Source organism: Hippoglossus hippoglossus, chromosome 12, assembly GCF_009819705.1.
Source record: "Hippoglossus hippoglossus isolate fHipHip1 chromosome 12, fHipHip1.pri, whole genome shotgun sequence".
Classification (NCBI taxonomy): Eukaryota; Metazoa; Chordata; class Actinopteri; order Pleuronectiformes; family Pleuronectidae; genus Hippoglossus; species Hippoglossus hippoglossus.
In genome coordinates this window covers 4536951-4550894 of record NC_047162.1, presented here as the reverse complement: position 1 = coordinate 4550894, position 13944 = coordinate 4536951, and the positions used below count along the sequence as shown (strand labels likewise).

At 41.0% G+C, this 13944-nt stretch overlaps 1 protein-coding gene across 3 annotated transcripts in view; it reads right to left on the bottom strand.

Moving 5' to 3' along the window:
• Positions 1-930: 930 nt before the first annotated feature.
• Positions 931-13944, bottom strand: part of LOC117771809 (electrogenic sodium bicarbonate cotransporter 1-like) — a 34215-nt gene continuing 21201 nt past the window's right edge. For 2 of the 3 annotated variants that reach the window (XM_034602586.1, XM_034602588.1), the window contains exons 13-26: positions 12038-12171; positions 10745-11007; positions 10320-10372; positions 10015-10200; positions 8294-8407; positions 7527-7688; positions 6851-7029; positions 5804-5876; positions 5115-5183; positions 4243-4416; positions 3953-4117; positions 3706-3799; positions 3343-3416; positions 931-3213 (exon numbers count right to left, since the gene is read on the bottom strand). In XM_034602586.1, the coding sequence (XP_034458477.1) occupies positions 3373-3416; positions 3706-3799; positions 3953-4117; positions 4243-4416; positions 5115-5183; positions 5804-5876; positions 6851-7029; positions 7527-7688; positions 8294-8407; positions 10015-10200; positions 10320-10372; positions 10745-11007; positions 12038-12171 (1710 nt within the window). In that variant the 3' untranslated portion in view covers positions 931-3213; positions 3343-3372. Of the gene's footprint in view, positions 3214-3338; positions 3417-3705; positions 3800-3952; positions 4118-4242; positions 4417-5114; positions 5184-5803; positions 5877-6850; positions 7030-7526; positions 7689-8293; positions 8408-10014; positions 10201-10319; positions 10373-10744; positions 11008-12037; positions 12172-13944 lie in introns of all 3 variants that reach the window. The other variant, XM_034602587.1, reaches the window with a different exon arrangement.

Genomic DNA, 13944 nt, shown 5'->3' with positions numbered 1-13944 from the left:
CTAACTCGGTTTCAAAGGGGCGGTGGATTGCATCACACCACACAGGTGTTTTTCTGCTGTCAGACGCCATGACAACCAATCTCGTGTTCTATGCAGAAATTGTCTTTACCTATAGGTTTTTGTTTGGAATCATTTCCTTTAAAGAGTCACTACTGCCCCCTTGAGCCTAAATATGATGCAGTGTGGGACCGAACAGGAGGATCAGCCACTACATTCACTTCTATTGTATCTACTAGATTTACTTTTAAAATTGGAAAGCAATGTTTACACCTTTCATTGTCAGCATTCAACAGAACATAATGGGACGCCTCCCTTCGTGTGCTCTCATGGTCACATTACTCATATCCAGTCACTCGGACAACACCTGTAATATCCAATATCATTAAGCTCAGTGGATTGCCCAGTAAAAAACTAAATAATACGGAGGAGTTAATTATTACACATTTTTTGATCTTGGCAATGACACAGTGATTCATTGTCATGAGCCAATTAGCTTCATTACAGCCGACACGGAGTCCTTTGATCGTGGAAACTATGCAGCTTTTCCTTTTTTCCTCTCTGCTGTGAGACTGAGCACTTGCAGCAGGATGTGAGGACGGCATCTGCAGCTTAGATTACACCCGATACATCCACTTAGAGACCCACACATGCACTCCACGTGTCTGGATCTCACACACACCAGATGCTTTATAGTGCATATATTCATATACACTTTAATTACATTTAACTGGGACTGTTGTGCTTAGAACAGGCACTGGTAAATGTCTAAAAACACTTTGTGGCCTCATGTGTTATTGCATTAGGTGTATATTCAGCAGATAATATCAACTTTACTAAATCACACATCAGTTCAAACCCATCATTTACAAGCTGCATCTTTCAAACGCGTCAAATAAAGTTAAAAACACAAGAGAACTGAGTGTTTAAGAATCATCTGGACTGTTTTATTGCTCATTCAAAAACATCACTGTTAAAAAAAAAAAAAAATCCCCCCCGACTCTGCTTCCTTCTGAGTAACCTATCGTGTCATTAGATGCTTGTATAAAATTGGTTTTCAGATTAAGAACAAAAAATATATATATTATATAATCAGCAGGTCTAAAAATCAAGATTATACAGTTCACAGAACAAAGTGGAAGACAATGTGGTTTTTAGATTTTTGGGTTTCATAGCAACTTTAACGGTCTCGTACTTCACAGCGACACCTACTGATGCGATTTGGAAAAGCAGGAATCAAGAGCCCTTATGTTGCACTACAACTGCACTGATTGTGCACGTGATTGTCTTCAAAGAAATACAGAAACATTTCAAAATGGTGATGCATTACATTCAAATGTGCAATAAGAATATCTTAACTTTACTGATTCTATTACAGTGTTTAACTTCAAAATCAGCGAGAAGAGCACGATAAAGACATTCACACGATATTGCAAAATTTAAGACCTGTGCGTTTCGCTGCTCATCGAACCGTCACTACGGAGAATTTAGATGATGCAGTTACGATTGTCGCAGCAAAATAATCGGTTTCATAGTGAAGCACTTTTTACTCTGCACACTATGAAGCAGGAGTTCTTCCAGGAGCGAAACATTGCATTAGCTCACAGTGATTGATTTTCATTTAAAAAAAAAAAAAACATTAAAAATAAAATACAAATTTACTCAAAGATTGAAATATTATCACATTTTAAATATAAATCACATTTGAAAAGGAAAATTCAACTTAAGTAGACTTTGAGGGTTGAATTCTTGGTCCAGTTTAAACTGAATCATTCAGGCGGGTGAGAAAGGGACAGGACATCACTTCTGCCCCGTCAGTACATGAAAACATTAAATAATGACATTTTATTTACAGATAATGCCATTTTGTTTTAGTTTCCCTGTGTCTGTAGTCAGAAGAGTTTTTAAAATGCGCCTTTTTGGTTGAAAAACTTAAAATCTTAAATTAGTATGTCATTTTGACAAAAAAAAAAAAAAAAAAACTGAACAAAAAATATCTTAAGTGTCAGAGAACAAGATCGAAGATCCTATGCCGTGTCAGTTGGAAAAAAAATCTGTGTTTGATCACAAATAATTAATAACAGATGTTAATATCAATATAGTATGCCTGGCACCTACAGTAAATAAGAGGTAGAGCTACATACAGGTATAATACATCTACAGTATTATCTCCCTACAACAGGAAAATGACAGCAGAGTGGAAATAGACCACAGAAAATTGTTTTGCACAAATGGGGAAGTAGAAAGTAAAAGCCATAAGTAAGATTCAAACATCAGAGAGTTTAAATAAAATAAATATACATTAAAAAAACGAGGAAAGAAAGAAAAGAAAGATTTGGAAACGAGAAGGAGTTCCAGTCTGTATGGTGTTAAAACAAACATTGTATGCTGTTGCGTACGAATCTGCAGCCTTAGATGGCTGCTGGATAAATAATACATGTATATAATATGCCCATAATTACAAAATTAATGCCTGCTCCTGACTGTGCATAGATGACCTCTTGTAGCCCTTTTGTTCACTGCAAGTATAAAAATGGAGGATTTCACGTGCGTGTCGGCAGCTCTCGCGTGTGAATGCAATTAACACCTGCGATATGTTTGAATCTCAAAACTCCAGCAGTTACGAGTCAAAACCTTCAAGAAATATTAGAAATAACTCCTGGAGGGAAACAAACAGAACTATCAGGAGGGAGGCCAGTGATGTTCTGTGTTCTTTGGAAATAAATTGATAAGAAAAAAAAAAAAAAAGAGCAGTTCAGCGCCTGTGGAAATGCACAGAATTATATAAAAAGTCATGAGTATGATGTGAAGCCATCTAACCTACAATATCCTGCACCTCTGATGTTTATACATGTTTAGCCAGATGCTTAATAAATTATTAGTATACACATGAATATCTTATTAATGTCCCATAAAAACCGCATGACTTTGATGAGCCCTTTTGTTTTCTACGGGGAATCACGCATACGAAGAACAGTCAAATGGCCCCTTATTAAAATTCAGTACCAGTTTTAGGACAAATGCCTCCATTCCGTTTGAATTTGGTTCTAAAGGGGAGGCTGGGTTTGTTACGTCACGTTGGTTCTGCTGGGTTCTTTGGACAAATTCATTCACAGATCAGTTTCAGAGCCCCTCCTCCAGATGAAGCCGTTATCCTCAGAGTTGCGGCCTATTCGAATCTGAGGCAAACCTTTGGTGTACGACCCTCTTTCAAGACTGGAAGGAGGAGAAAGTGAGAGAAGAGCATTAAACGTGAGGCCTGGAATCACAACGTGAATTACTCTGGTTTTCTATTTCCCTGTCTGAGGAAATATGCGATGAGGATGCCAGCTGGTACTCACTTACTCAGCCACTGTGGGAGACTCAAAGTAATGCTCAGCATGGCGAATGCGCGTTAAGGAAAGTCTGGGTTTCATCTCCTGAGGGGGGAAAGAGAGAGAGAGAGAGAGAGAAAAATAAGACATTTTCAAAAACTTACATCAAAAACAGTGATATTTTAAAGAAAATGAAAAAAGGCAAGCACCAACAAAGCTGCTTATAAGCTGTTCATTTTGATAAATCGTATTGACATTTCAAGGTGGGCGGTAAGAGCAGCTTTGAGTTCACTCAAAAAGATGTTAAAGTTGTTAAGTGGATGCAGGAAAGAGTGTTAGCAGACGTCGAGCAGCGCTTGATGCTACAGAGAAGCAAAAACTGGATAGTACTCACTATCCAAAGACTTATCCCCCAACATGGGCTCCTTTTCCATCATATCCATAGAGATTTTTATACTGGGGACATTTTCATGGTAGGGGTAGTCAGACTGTGGGAGGAGGGAGGAACATGAACACATTTGGATTTATTTTAAAGGTGAGGATCTACAGAGGATGTAGACAATCACACTGGACACATGAAAAGGTAATATGTACTGGTTAGAATTTTAATCTACACATTGAAAATATCAAGGTTTACTTACGAAATCAGCTTCGCTGTCGATGCTTCCCTTCTTCTTGTGTTTCTTCTTCTTCTCATCCTCCTTCTTCTTCTTGTCCTTCTCTGGAATGACGTCGTCCAGGTAGCTCAGGTCATGCTGGGAGAACAGGTAGTCCATGGCCTTGCGCACGGCAACCAGCGCCAAGATCTAAAATAAATAAATACATAAATAAATAAAACAGAGTATTCCAATTAGCCTCCATGTCCGGATTTTGAGCGCCACAAGCTTTTTTTTGTCAAGTCCGTCCACCAGTGACTGCAGCAGTTTCTCACCATGACCGGGAAGACGATGGCGGCCACGGTAGACTTGAGTATCCAGAGGAGGGCCAGACACAGGCCCTGGATGAAGGTGAAGAGGTGGATGCGTCTCTGGGGGACGTGTCGCAGGTAGATCAGGTCCGGCTGGTGCTTGGCTGGCATCAGGACTAGCAGCAGACGGTCCATGAACTGAAACAGACAGACGGGTTCAGAGCTTGGACACAGTGCAGCCAGAAACCGAACAGTATTTGTGTAGTGAACATAAAAATGCTAATTGCTTTTTTGTTCATGGTTGTTTCGATAACAAAAAGGGAAATGCAAGTGGAATGAGAGTTAAGGTCACTAATTCAAGTGCCGCTCCACGACTTTGACACTTTGTGGGTCGGCTTGTTTGCCATCTTTGTTTTGTCTCATGCTTTTGGTGCCAGCTCCACACCAATAGCCTTCCTTACATTCTGGTATGTTTTGGACAGGAGCGCCTGTGCTAAGCTAACATTAGCTGCTGATCGTCGGAGCGTATTTACCTCCACCAAGGATGTTGGTTGTTTGTCAGCAGGATTAAGCAAAAACCACAGAACAAATTTCCATTAAACTTGTTAGAAGGATCTGGGAAAAGAGGTGGATTCAGGGATTTTTATGAAGATCCAAAATAAAATTCACATCTAACAGATATAAATGTGGTTTCATAAGGGGACTGACAGCCTTGGTGGAGGTTTGTCGAATTTTTAAATGTAGCCTTGCTCATTTTAATTTTACACGTTAAATACAAAAAAGGTTTTGAGTTGTTTGAAAACGTCTTTTGCTGATCTGAATGATGAAATGTAACTCTGCTTTGTTTATAGTACAGTTATTACTTTTAAGTGACAGATTTTTTTCAAATAACTCACCTGGACACCGTTGAGTGACGCCACGCCCATGTAGAGGAACACACCGTAGAGCACAGGCATGGGAATGAACTGAAAGAGAGTGGTTTTAAAAAAGGGCATTGATGTCATGTGTACAGACTCAACAATAAAGTGAAAGACATATACATTTAACAAATGCGATCTTTATTGTTAGTTGATTTTTTTATTAGAAACAATCTTTCACAGTCCAACGTTACAGCAGGTGGGAAGAAAGTGTAGATATTTGCATCTAAATAATGATCGCAACCGAATACGAGGAAGTTTTGAATTCAAAAAGAGACTGATGCATTATCAATAATCATTTTGATAATCTTTTCAAAATGTCAAAGACAATGTTATAAGCAATAGACAAGCACTGAAATCACAATCTTGTAAATCTCCACAAGGGGGAGCCCCAGCTGCACCAATCTCCAGTGTGACTTCACATTTTTTGATCGGGCCTCAGTGAGGGAATGAAAACTCAATAAGAAGACACTCAGCTGCAATCAGAGTTTGGGCGCTGATGAACGTGCTTATTTCACATCGCATTACTTCTACTGTGGGAGTCCCTAATCGGATGAATAGAAGATCTGAAATTATTTAAAATTTAAGAGGGGCGACAGGAGTTTGTCCTAAGAGAGGAGGACAGTAATCCTCGTTTCCAGAGAGGAATTAAGAAGCCGGAGCGTTACCTTGAGGATGGGGGCCATGAAGACGGAGAGTCCTGTGAGGAGGAACACGAAGATCCCTGTGACCCTTTGCTCCCTGAGTGAAGGAAGGAAAGAGGAAAAGAACAAGATTAATCAATAACTCAAAACTTCAAAAGGCAATAGATCTGAATCTAGACTGAAAAACAGTCAAATAACATGTAGCATGTTTCTATAATGGCAGTTTACGCTAAAGAAACAGTTAAAACACAGTACACACTCTTAACCTGGTGCAATGAGTGACGTCCTTTAAAAATGTCTTTGTATATTTTATACATTTCAATATTATATTTATATTAACTTGTAACTGACAAGTATTCATTTCCCAGTTGACAACATGAAGGTAATCGTCCTCATCATCTATACACGGCCATGTGACCATGACACAATCTTTAACAAATCAGAAATTAGTCCACGTCAAGTTTTACTTTTCAATGTTTTCAGTTAAGTTAATCTATTCTAAAAACAATTGATATACAAATATACACATTTGTACAAGACTTTACATAGATCTTTACTGCCTTACTTCTTTTCGAATCTATTTTTTCTGTTTCTCATCTCCTTGTCTTTTCTAGTGCAGGTGCAGTTCTATAAATATGAATATTTTTGTTCTTAATATTTCATTCTATGTGAACTTTCTTTTGTTTTATTCCAAAGGATTTCGTAAAGCACTTCTCAACCTTGTTAAGAAAAAACTAAAGTTTATCGTGATTGTTCTTATTATATCATGATCATTCTCATCATAAATCTATACGATTTTTAAGTGTACACAATTTTTGACCTCTGTATACACATCAACATTTTGTGCAGACTTTGCACACAGCATTGTGGCCCAGGCTCCTACAGACAGTCAGTCTGCCCCCCAGCCACTTGCTCAAGGGGTCAGTAAAATCAATTTAAACCTGGGACTCCAATATGAATGCAATAATCTACCTGGCACAGTTAAAGCCAACAATACTCTGGGAAAATAAAGAAAAGGAGGAGAAAGATCCATTATATTCAGTCATTTTTCTGGCAGCTGCGTGAACTCACCTGACACCCAGGAATTTAGGCTGCTCCCCAGGGGCCGACGTCTTGGTCTCCATTTTCAGAGAGTCGATATGGGCGATGGAGATGACTGTGGCCGCCACGTACCACGGCAGACCCATGAAAGAGCAGATGATCATCAGGATGGCCACCAAGAACAGGTCCAAGTGATAGCCTGCCCCTTTCTGAGAGGAGACACAAGGTTAAGACGGCAGTGAAGAAGAATGTGCTTTGTCAGAATTAAACCACAGATATCATAAATCGCTGACGGTTCCTCATTTCCTCAGTATTTCAGGAAAGTTTAACATTCTAATGACCTAATGATGATGGTGTTTACATTCTGCAGTTACACAAATGTCCTGCAATCTACACAAATATGCTGTAGTATAGTGTAAAGAGGAAAAGTTTGACTGATTTAGGTCCAAACGCCACAGTGAATGCAGAGATTACTCCCCAAAGTATTCCAGGTTTTGGAAGCATTATTAATGTGCACGAGGGTTAGAAGAGTGGATTTTAACTTAATAGTAAAGACATGGAAAAGTCATAATTATTTGTTTTTACAAATCAGCCTTTTTTTATTTTATTTTTTTTTATTTTTTTTTTTTTAAAAGAAGGAGATGGGGTTGCCGGGTTTATCCAATAATTTTTGTAATGAATGAAACTCTGAGGCGGTTGCACCAACCTTGAGTTTGTGCTCCTTCCTGTTGACGATCACCGCGGTGATCTGCTGATCCATGAATATCAGAATGGTGACCAGCAGAGCGGGGAGCGCCGCTGCCAGGTACACCCACCAGGGGTTTCCTCCAAAAGGAGGAATAAACCAACCCCTCTGTGGATTTGTGGGCTGAAAGACAAATAATAAAAAACAAGACTGCACTTTATTATTTCTGCAACAAACGCAGTCCGGAACTTTTGGGCGTGGATAACTGGACATGTGAACAGAGTCTGGGACGACTGGTGCATCATTACACGACAGAAAGCTGTTAACTAAGACTCTACGGTCAAACAAAGCTGGCTCTGTGCTTGTACTACAACACCGTCTGTGTTCTCACATCACCTATAATCATGTTGTCATTTGATGCAGGTGCCCGCTCCTCTACCCCATCAGCCCCTTTCTCCGTGTCAGGGCGGGGTTTACCGCCAGCGGAGGAACATTTGAGCTCAGCAACCTCCGAGAACGACTTTGTCTTAGTTTCAGGTAATATGTATCCCTTACTGGTCAAACCACAGAGAAAGCTTTATACTGGGGTTTCAGAGAATTACTGGGGCTTTCTCGCAGGAACGGGCAGAATTAGAGTTAGAAGAAGCTGCGCCTTGCTGACCACTGTCATTCACATTTCAACTCATTCAGTGCAATGATTTCAAGTACACAGTGGAATAATGATGTTATTGCAAGTGCACATGTATATTTCTTTATGGATTAGATGTTCTGCCATGTGTGGTACGTACCTTGAATTCACTTGGCACTATGAGCTTCGGAGTGTCCACACCGACAAACGCGTCCACGCCGCAGAAGAGGAAAATGGTCAAGATGATCGCAAAGTCACTGATGAGCTTCCTGACCTGGACGGAGAGAAACATTTACAGCAGGTTTATTTTTAGACTGTGATAAAGAGAACAACTGGCTGCAATGAAATGTTTTGTAAGCAAAATTCAACAAAAACTACTTCATGGATTTCCACGAAACCTGGTGGAAGAATGTAGTTTGGGTTAGGGAAAGAACCCATCAAATATTTTTGGGGGTCCGGGATTTATTTTTTAAATCACAGCAGCGTTTGAGTGATTTCTCAGTGAATAATTCATATTATGCAACTGATATCTATGAGTATGTGACATTTGTTGCCTTGTCGGAGGTATGCACCTGACTGAGCTCCAATCTATCTCTTCATGTGTTTGACAAAAGTCCTACACACAGCTAAACTGCAATGTTTTTATGTAAACACTGGCCGATACTCACCTCGCTGACTGTGCACATCACTGCACGCGCAGTCAGTGCAAATATAGCTGGTAAAGTAGACACAGTTGTTCAGCAGGTGGTGACTAACAATTGTAACAGGTTTTAAACAAGACAGAAGGCCGATAAATGTGAGGGATACAAAAATGACATAAGTAGAAATGCATAATTAAAGAGCCAAAAAACAAGTGCAGCAATTGTAGTAACTTTGGTGATGCCTTCAATTCTTCATCATCAGGTCCATTTTATTATTTGACCTATACTTCTGTAAGGCAGTGTTTTCCCTCCTAGTCTTAAGTATGACTTCGTTTAGGGCTGTGGGTAAAGTAAGAGTGCAGGAACAATTTAATCTGATTCACGTTTAATGTCGGAATCCTCAATGTGGGACACGTGATCTTGTTTCATATTGTTCCACTAATGTTAAACATCACTTGTAACATGCATGTAAGGTGCATTACAGCCAATAGCTGGGGGAAATTTTGGGTAAATTAAGATGACTTTGCTTGACAATCTTGTCAAGCAAAGTCGATTCAATAACTTGTGAGAACGGACGAGGCTGGATTCTTCAAGTATCGAGTGCATAAATTAAAATTACAGAAGTTGGACATTTCTGTATTGTAATCATATCCTTAGGAAAGATTCTAATATTTTGAAATACCGGATTTTCATGAGCTGTTAACCATACCCATCGAAATCAAGGATCCGAGCCTTGATTTTGAAAGACACTTTTTGGATTAAACTACAAGAAAAATAGTTTTTGTGATGACATAAAACTAAGAAAAATAATCTAATCTACAAAATGAACCCACACAAAATTAAATCCCGTTTTACTTTCTTCGTTAGGTTGGTTTAAAGCATTCCCATCAGCCTCAGCTGTACTTTGTGGTCAGTGGGTAAATACCTCAACTAAGACGATAAACACTGTAAACATTATTAGTATTATTATTTGGTGCTATTACGGATTTAAGTTGAACTAATTTATGGGCCTCGGTTGGAGCCTCCTGCCTTAAACACTGAATAGTGTGAAATCTGACCTTCCCACATTGACACCTGAGCTTGGCGACTACACTGAGAACCGCTTGTTAAATGTGTGCGGTGAACACCACAAACATCTGTAATGGTCACTGAAGCCAACTGTGTCACCACCACTGTGGTTCACTGTGCGGCCAGAGTTAGAAAAAAAGAAATCCAGTGATTAATAAGAGGCGTCGCTCACTGTGGTGGGGAAGAAGCGGCTCGTCTTGAACTTCTTCAGGCACATGGAGCAGGTGTAGGTCCCGAAGAACAAGATGAAAGACATGAGGGTGATGTCAGGCACGTAGCCACAGGCCTCTCCGACCAACTCCCCCTTGTATTCCAGACACTGCTCCGTGGTCAGGGACGCCCAGGTGGCGTTCGCTGCCTGCAAACACAAGAGGTTCCTTTCACCAACAAGAAACAATATCTGGAGAAAGCCAGGGAATTAAGCCACGGTTTTTGTTGGAATTCTCGAAATGTCACAAAAACAAGGACACTACATACCACATCAGAGCCGTTCTTCCAGGCAGTGACGTCAAGGATTTCTGACGAGTTGCCTGGTTAAAGAGATACAATATCCAATCAGCAAAATGAACAACCTCCGTGACTTCCAATATCACATTTGATTTCACAAACAGCTCTGCCAAGTCATTTGCGACAGACACTGATAGGGCTGTTGAGAAAGTAAACAGTGGTATCTACTGGCTGATACACTTGAGTATCATTTGTTATCTCGACTGTCAACACAGAGAAGCATAATTGAAAAGCTTTGTTTGACATACACTGGTAATATCGCTCCCAAACAGGACAAAACCAAATACGAGTGTTCAGCTTCCACTGTCTGGTGTCAATGGTAATAGTGAACTTATGACGGTGCCTTGATAATGTCAACATGACTGTAGGGGGCAGAGTGGAGGAAGGCGACCTACCAGGCACACATCGGCAGTCGTAGAGCGTGGCGAGGTTGGAGTCGAACTCGGAGTTGATGGGGTGGTGGTGGGCCAGCTTGATCATCTTTTTGAACGCGTCGTAGATGAAGATGAAGCTGATGAGCGCGGAGAAGCCCTCCTCGGTGAAACGCGTGAAGTACTGCACCAGGAAGCTGGCGTCCGTGGCGACCAGCACCAGACAGAACACGGCCGACCACAGGCCAATCCACAGCCGGAACTCAAGGTAATCGAAGCTGTTATCTCTGGGGAAAAGATTAAAAACAGAGTGGCGGTGTTAAAAAGGTTTGTGAATCTTACATGCGGCTCCTGAGGCCTTTGAAATACAACAGTATTTCCTTTGAGGCTATGACTTGCAGCCAGAGTTGTTGAATGTAGTTCACGTAACGGCAAAGGTGAACGACATTAACCTGTATACCGGTTTTGCCAAATGCCACTTTGATGTGAGGACAGGACGCGGAGAATGGAGACAGACAAGTTTTATGTGCACGTGTGTGAATTACACAGGAGCTACTGAAACAGTAACGTGAGGCTGGATAATGAAAGAAAGTTTATCGCCTGCTCAATGAGAACAGGAGGGAGTGAGGCGAAGCCTTTGCTCGGTGAGTGAGGGTGCACTACTCGCAGTCAATGGCGGAGCACATCCACCTGTGGAGTATACATGTCCACCAGCTGTAGACTGACTCAGCTGCCGCCGGCGTGAAGCATGGAAACATTTGCAGAGACATGGACACCATGACATTCTTCACTCACGGTGTGAAATGAAATGAGTGAATTATTAATGATGGAACATAAAACCATCTCTGGGAGAGGAAGTGGAGGCTTAAAAGCCTTTAATGCCAATCATATACTTTAAAATATGTATGTGTTTAACCTGCACAACTAAGGCAAAAATATGTGTCATTATATGCAGTGAAACAGTTTTTCCTAGATGCTTCTATTACAGGGCGTAATGCTTTTGGTTAATATTCTTAATACTAGTCGCAAAATAGGATGTTAGTGGACAGAGACTGATGGACAAAATGGGAAATTCACAATGAGCAACTTCACCCTTGACAATCTGCTCCTGCCTGAGATTTATGCTAAGCTAAAAATGTTATGGAGGGATATTCTTTAAATAAACAATCCTTAAAGCTCAAGCTGCCAGTTGTAACCGTGAATTATCCATTTGTAGTCACATTGTGTTTCTGCATCACATTCAGGAGGATAGGATTTCTGTCCTCTGGTGAGGAAAAACAACCATCTTTGATCAGGGTTCGATCAGTAACTACTCACTTGCTGAAGTTGAAGAGGAGCCTCTCGAAGACGAGCACCGGGCCCGTGCTGCTCAGGATGGTCAGGGGCTGACCGGCCAGCAGACAGAACACCGCTCCCGTCAGCGCCGTGCCCAGGAAACTTTCCAGCACTCCCTGTAACACACACACAAAAAACAAATGTAGAGTTAACACACATGCTTAGACTATGATGGAGCACATTCATTGGGTTTAAGACGGCTCTAAAGCTCAACTCGTGTTTACCCTTAAGGCAATTTAGGTTTTTGATCTCACCGAATTTTACCTACAGTTGTTTTAGTTTATTCATTTGCTTTAAATTAAAATTCATGTACCGTGCTTTTGCCATTTGTGTTTTCTTGGCATCGTTGAATGTTTTGTTTGTTTCCTATTATCTGCTGTAGTGTACCTGAGGTCTCCACATCAAAAGCAAAAGCTGAATATTCGTTATTGGTTCATCAGTTTTGAGCATTTTTCACCTTTTTCCTCATCACACACCTTCTTGAGCCTTTTAAACATTGACATGATGATTCTTGCTTGCTCAGCCGGAAGCTTTGTCTGTACACATCACGCAGCTGCTATTCTGGCTCATCAGGAAAGGTCTGTTTGATTTCCAGTCATTATCCGTTTTGCATACGCGCGTGTGTGTGTGTGTGTGTGTGTGTGTGTGTGTGTGTGTGTGTGTATTTTACAAGCTGTATAGACACAGTACACAGATGAGTAATTGATAAGTACTACAGGCTCTGCTTCTAGGACGCGTGTTGAGTTGTGTTGGGTTAAGTGAGGGCAGGGATTCCCTCGGTTGTTCTCCGTGCTCCTGCATCACTCCCCTCTTCCACCCTATGTTGGGGAGGGGGAGGGGGGAAGGGGGGGGGAGTCACTGGAAACAGAGCCATGACGAGGCTGCAGTGGCTAAGTAATCTGGATCTGTGGTTATTTACAGCCCGGGCAAATCCCCTCGAGGGCTGGTGCTCCACAGGTCTGACAGGACGCAGCTCTTTGGCAGGAGCAGAGAGGCAGAAGCGAGTACACCTTAGTCACTGGACAAGTGTTTACACTCAGCTATCAGGGGCACAGGCAAGTTGTGCACGCCATCGTCATACCACAACAGTACGCTGTGCTGTCAACAGCAGGTAAAGCAGATGGATGCAGTATGAGCCTGTGAGCTGCAAGTTAGCAGCTTATCAGCTGAAGTGACTTCAAAACACGGAGCTATGAAGGAGGTGAAAATAAATCGCACATCTGAAAGTGATAAGTGTATATAGGACATAGCAAGGAAAGCAAGAAACCACTGCTTCATGTTTTACAGTGATGGGATGTTACAAAGTACAGTTACTTCATTGTCAATGTACATTTTTCACGTATCGGCACTTTTACTCCACGACATATCACTGCATATATCTGTGCTTTCTACTCCACTACTTTTCTTCAATGCATTCATGTTTAATATTTTTATACTTTTTTTAAAGAAATCAATAAGAGCAAAATCGGTCCACTGATCCAATCAGAGTGAGTTCGTAACATTAGACCCCGCCTCCTTTAACGAGAGAAAATCGGGCCTGCAGCAGCAGAGACACCGCTGCCGAGACTAATGATGTCGTAGACCATTGCATTAGGGAACAGGCTGCACTCAACAAGTACTTTTAATACTTTAAGAATATCTAAAAACAAGTGCCTACATTTACTCAAGTAGAAAAGGGAATGTGGCACTTTTACGTGAGTAGATTTGTGTATATTTATTTGTAATTTTCTTAAATAAAACAGAGTACTGCACCACTGTTTAGTGAAAGCTATTCAAAGCTAACTGTATTTGCATTAGAGATTCCATTTGGATACTAGAGAACCAGTAGATGTAGTAGTACCAGCAGATTTATCCAGGCACAACTATTGAGCAAGAGTCAGTGTCACCTG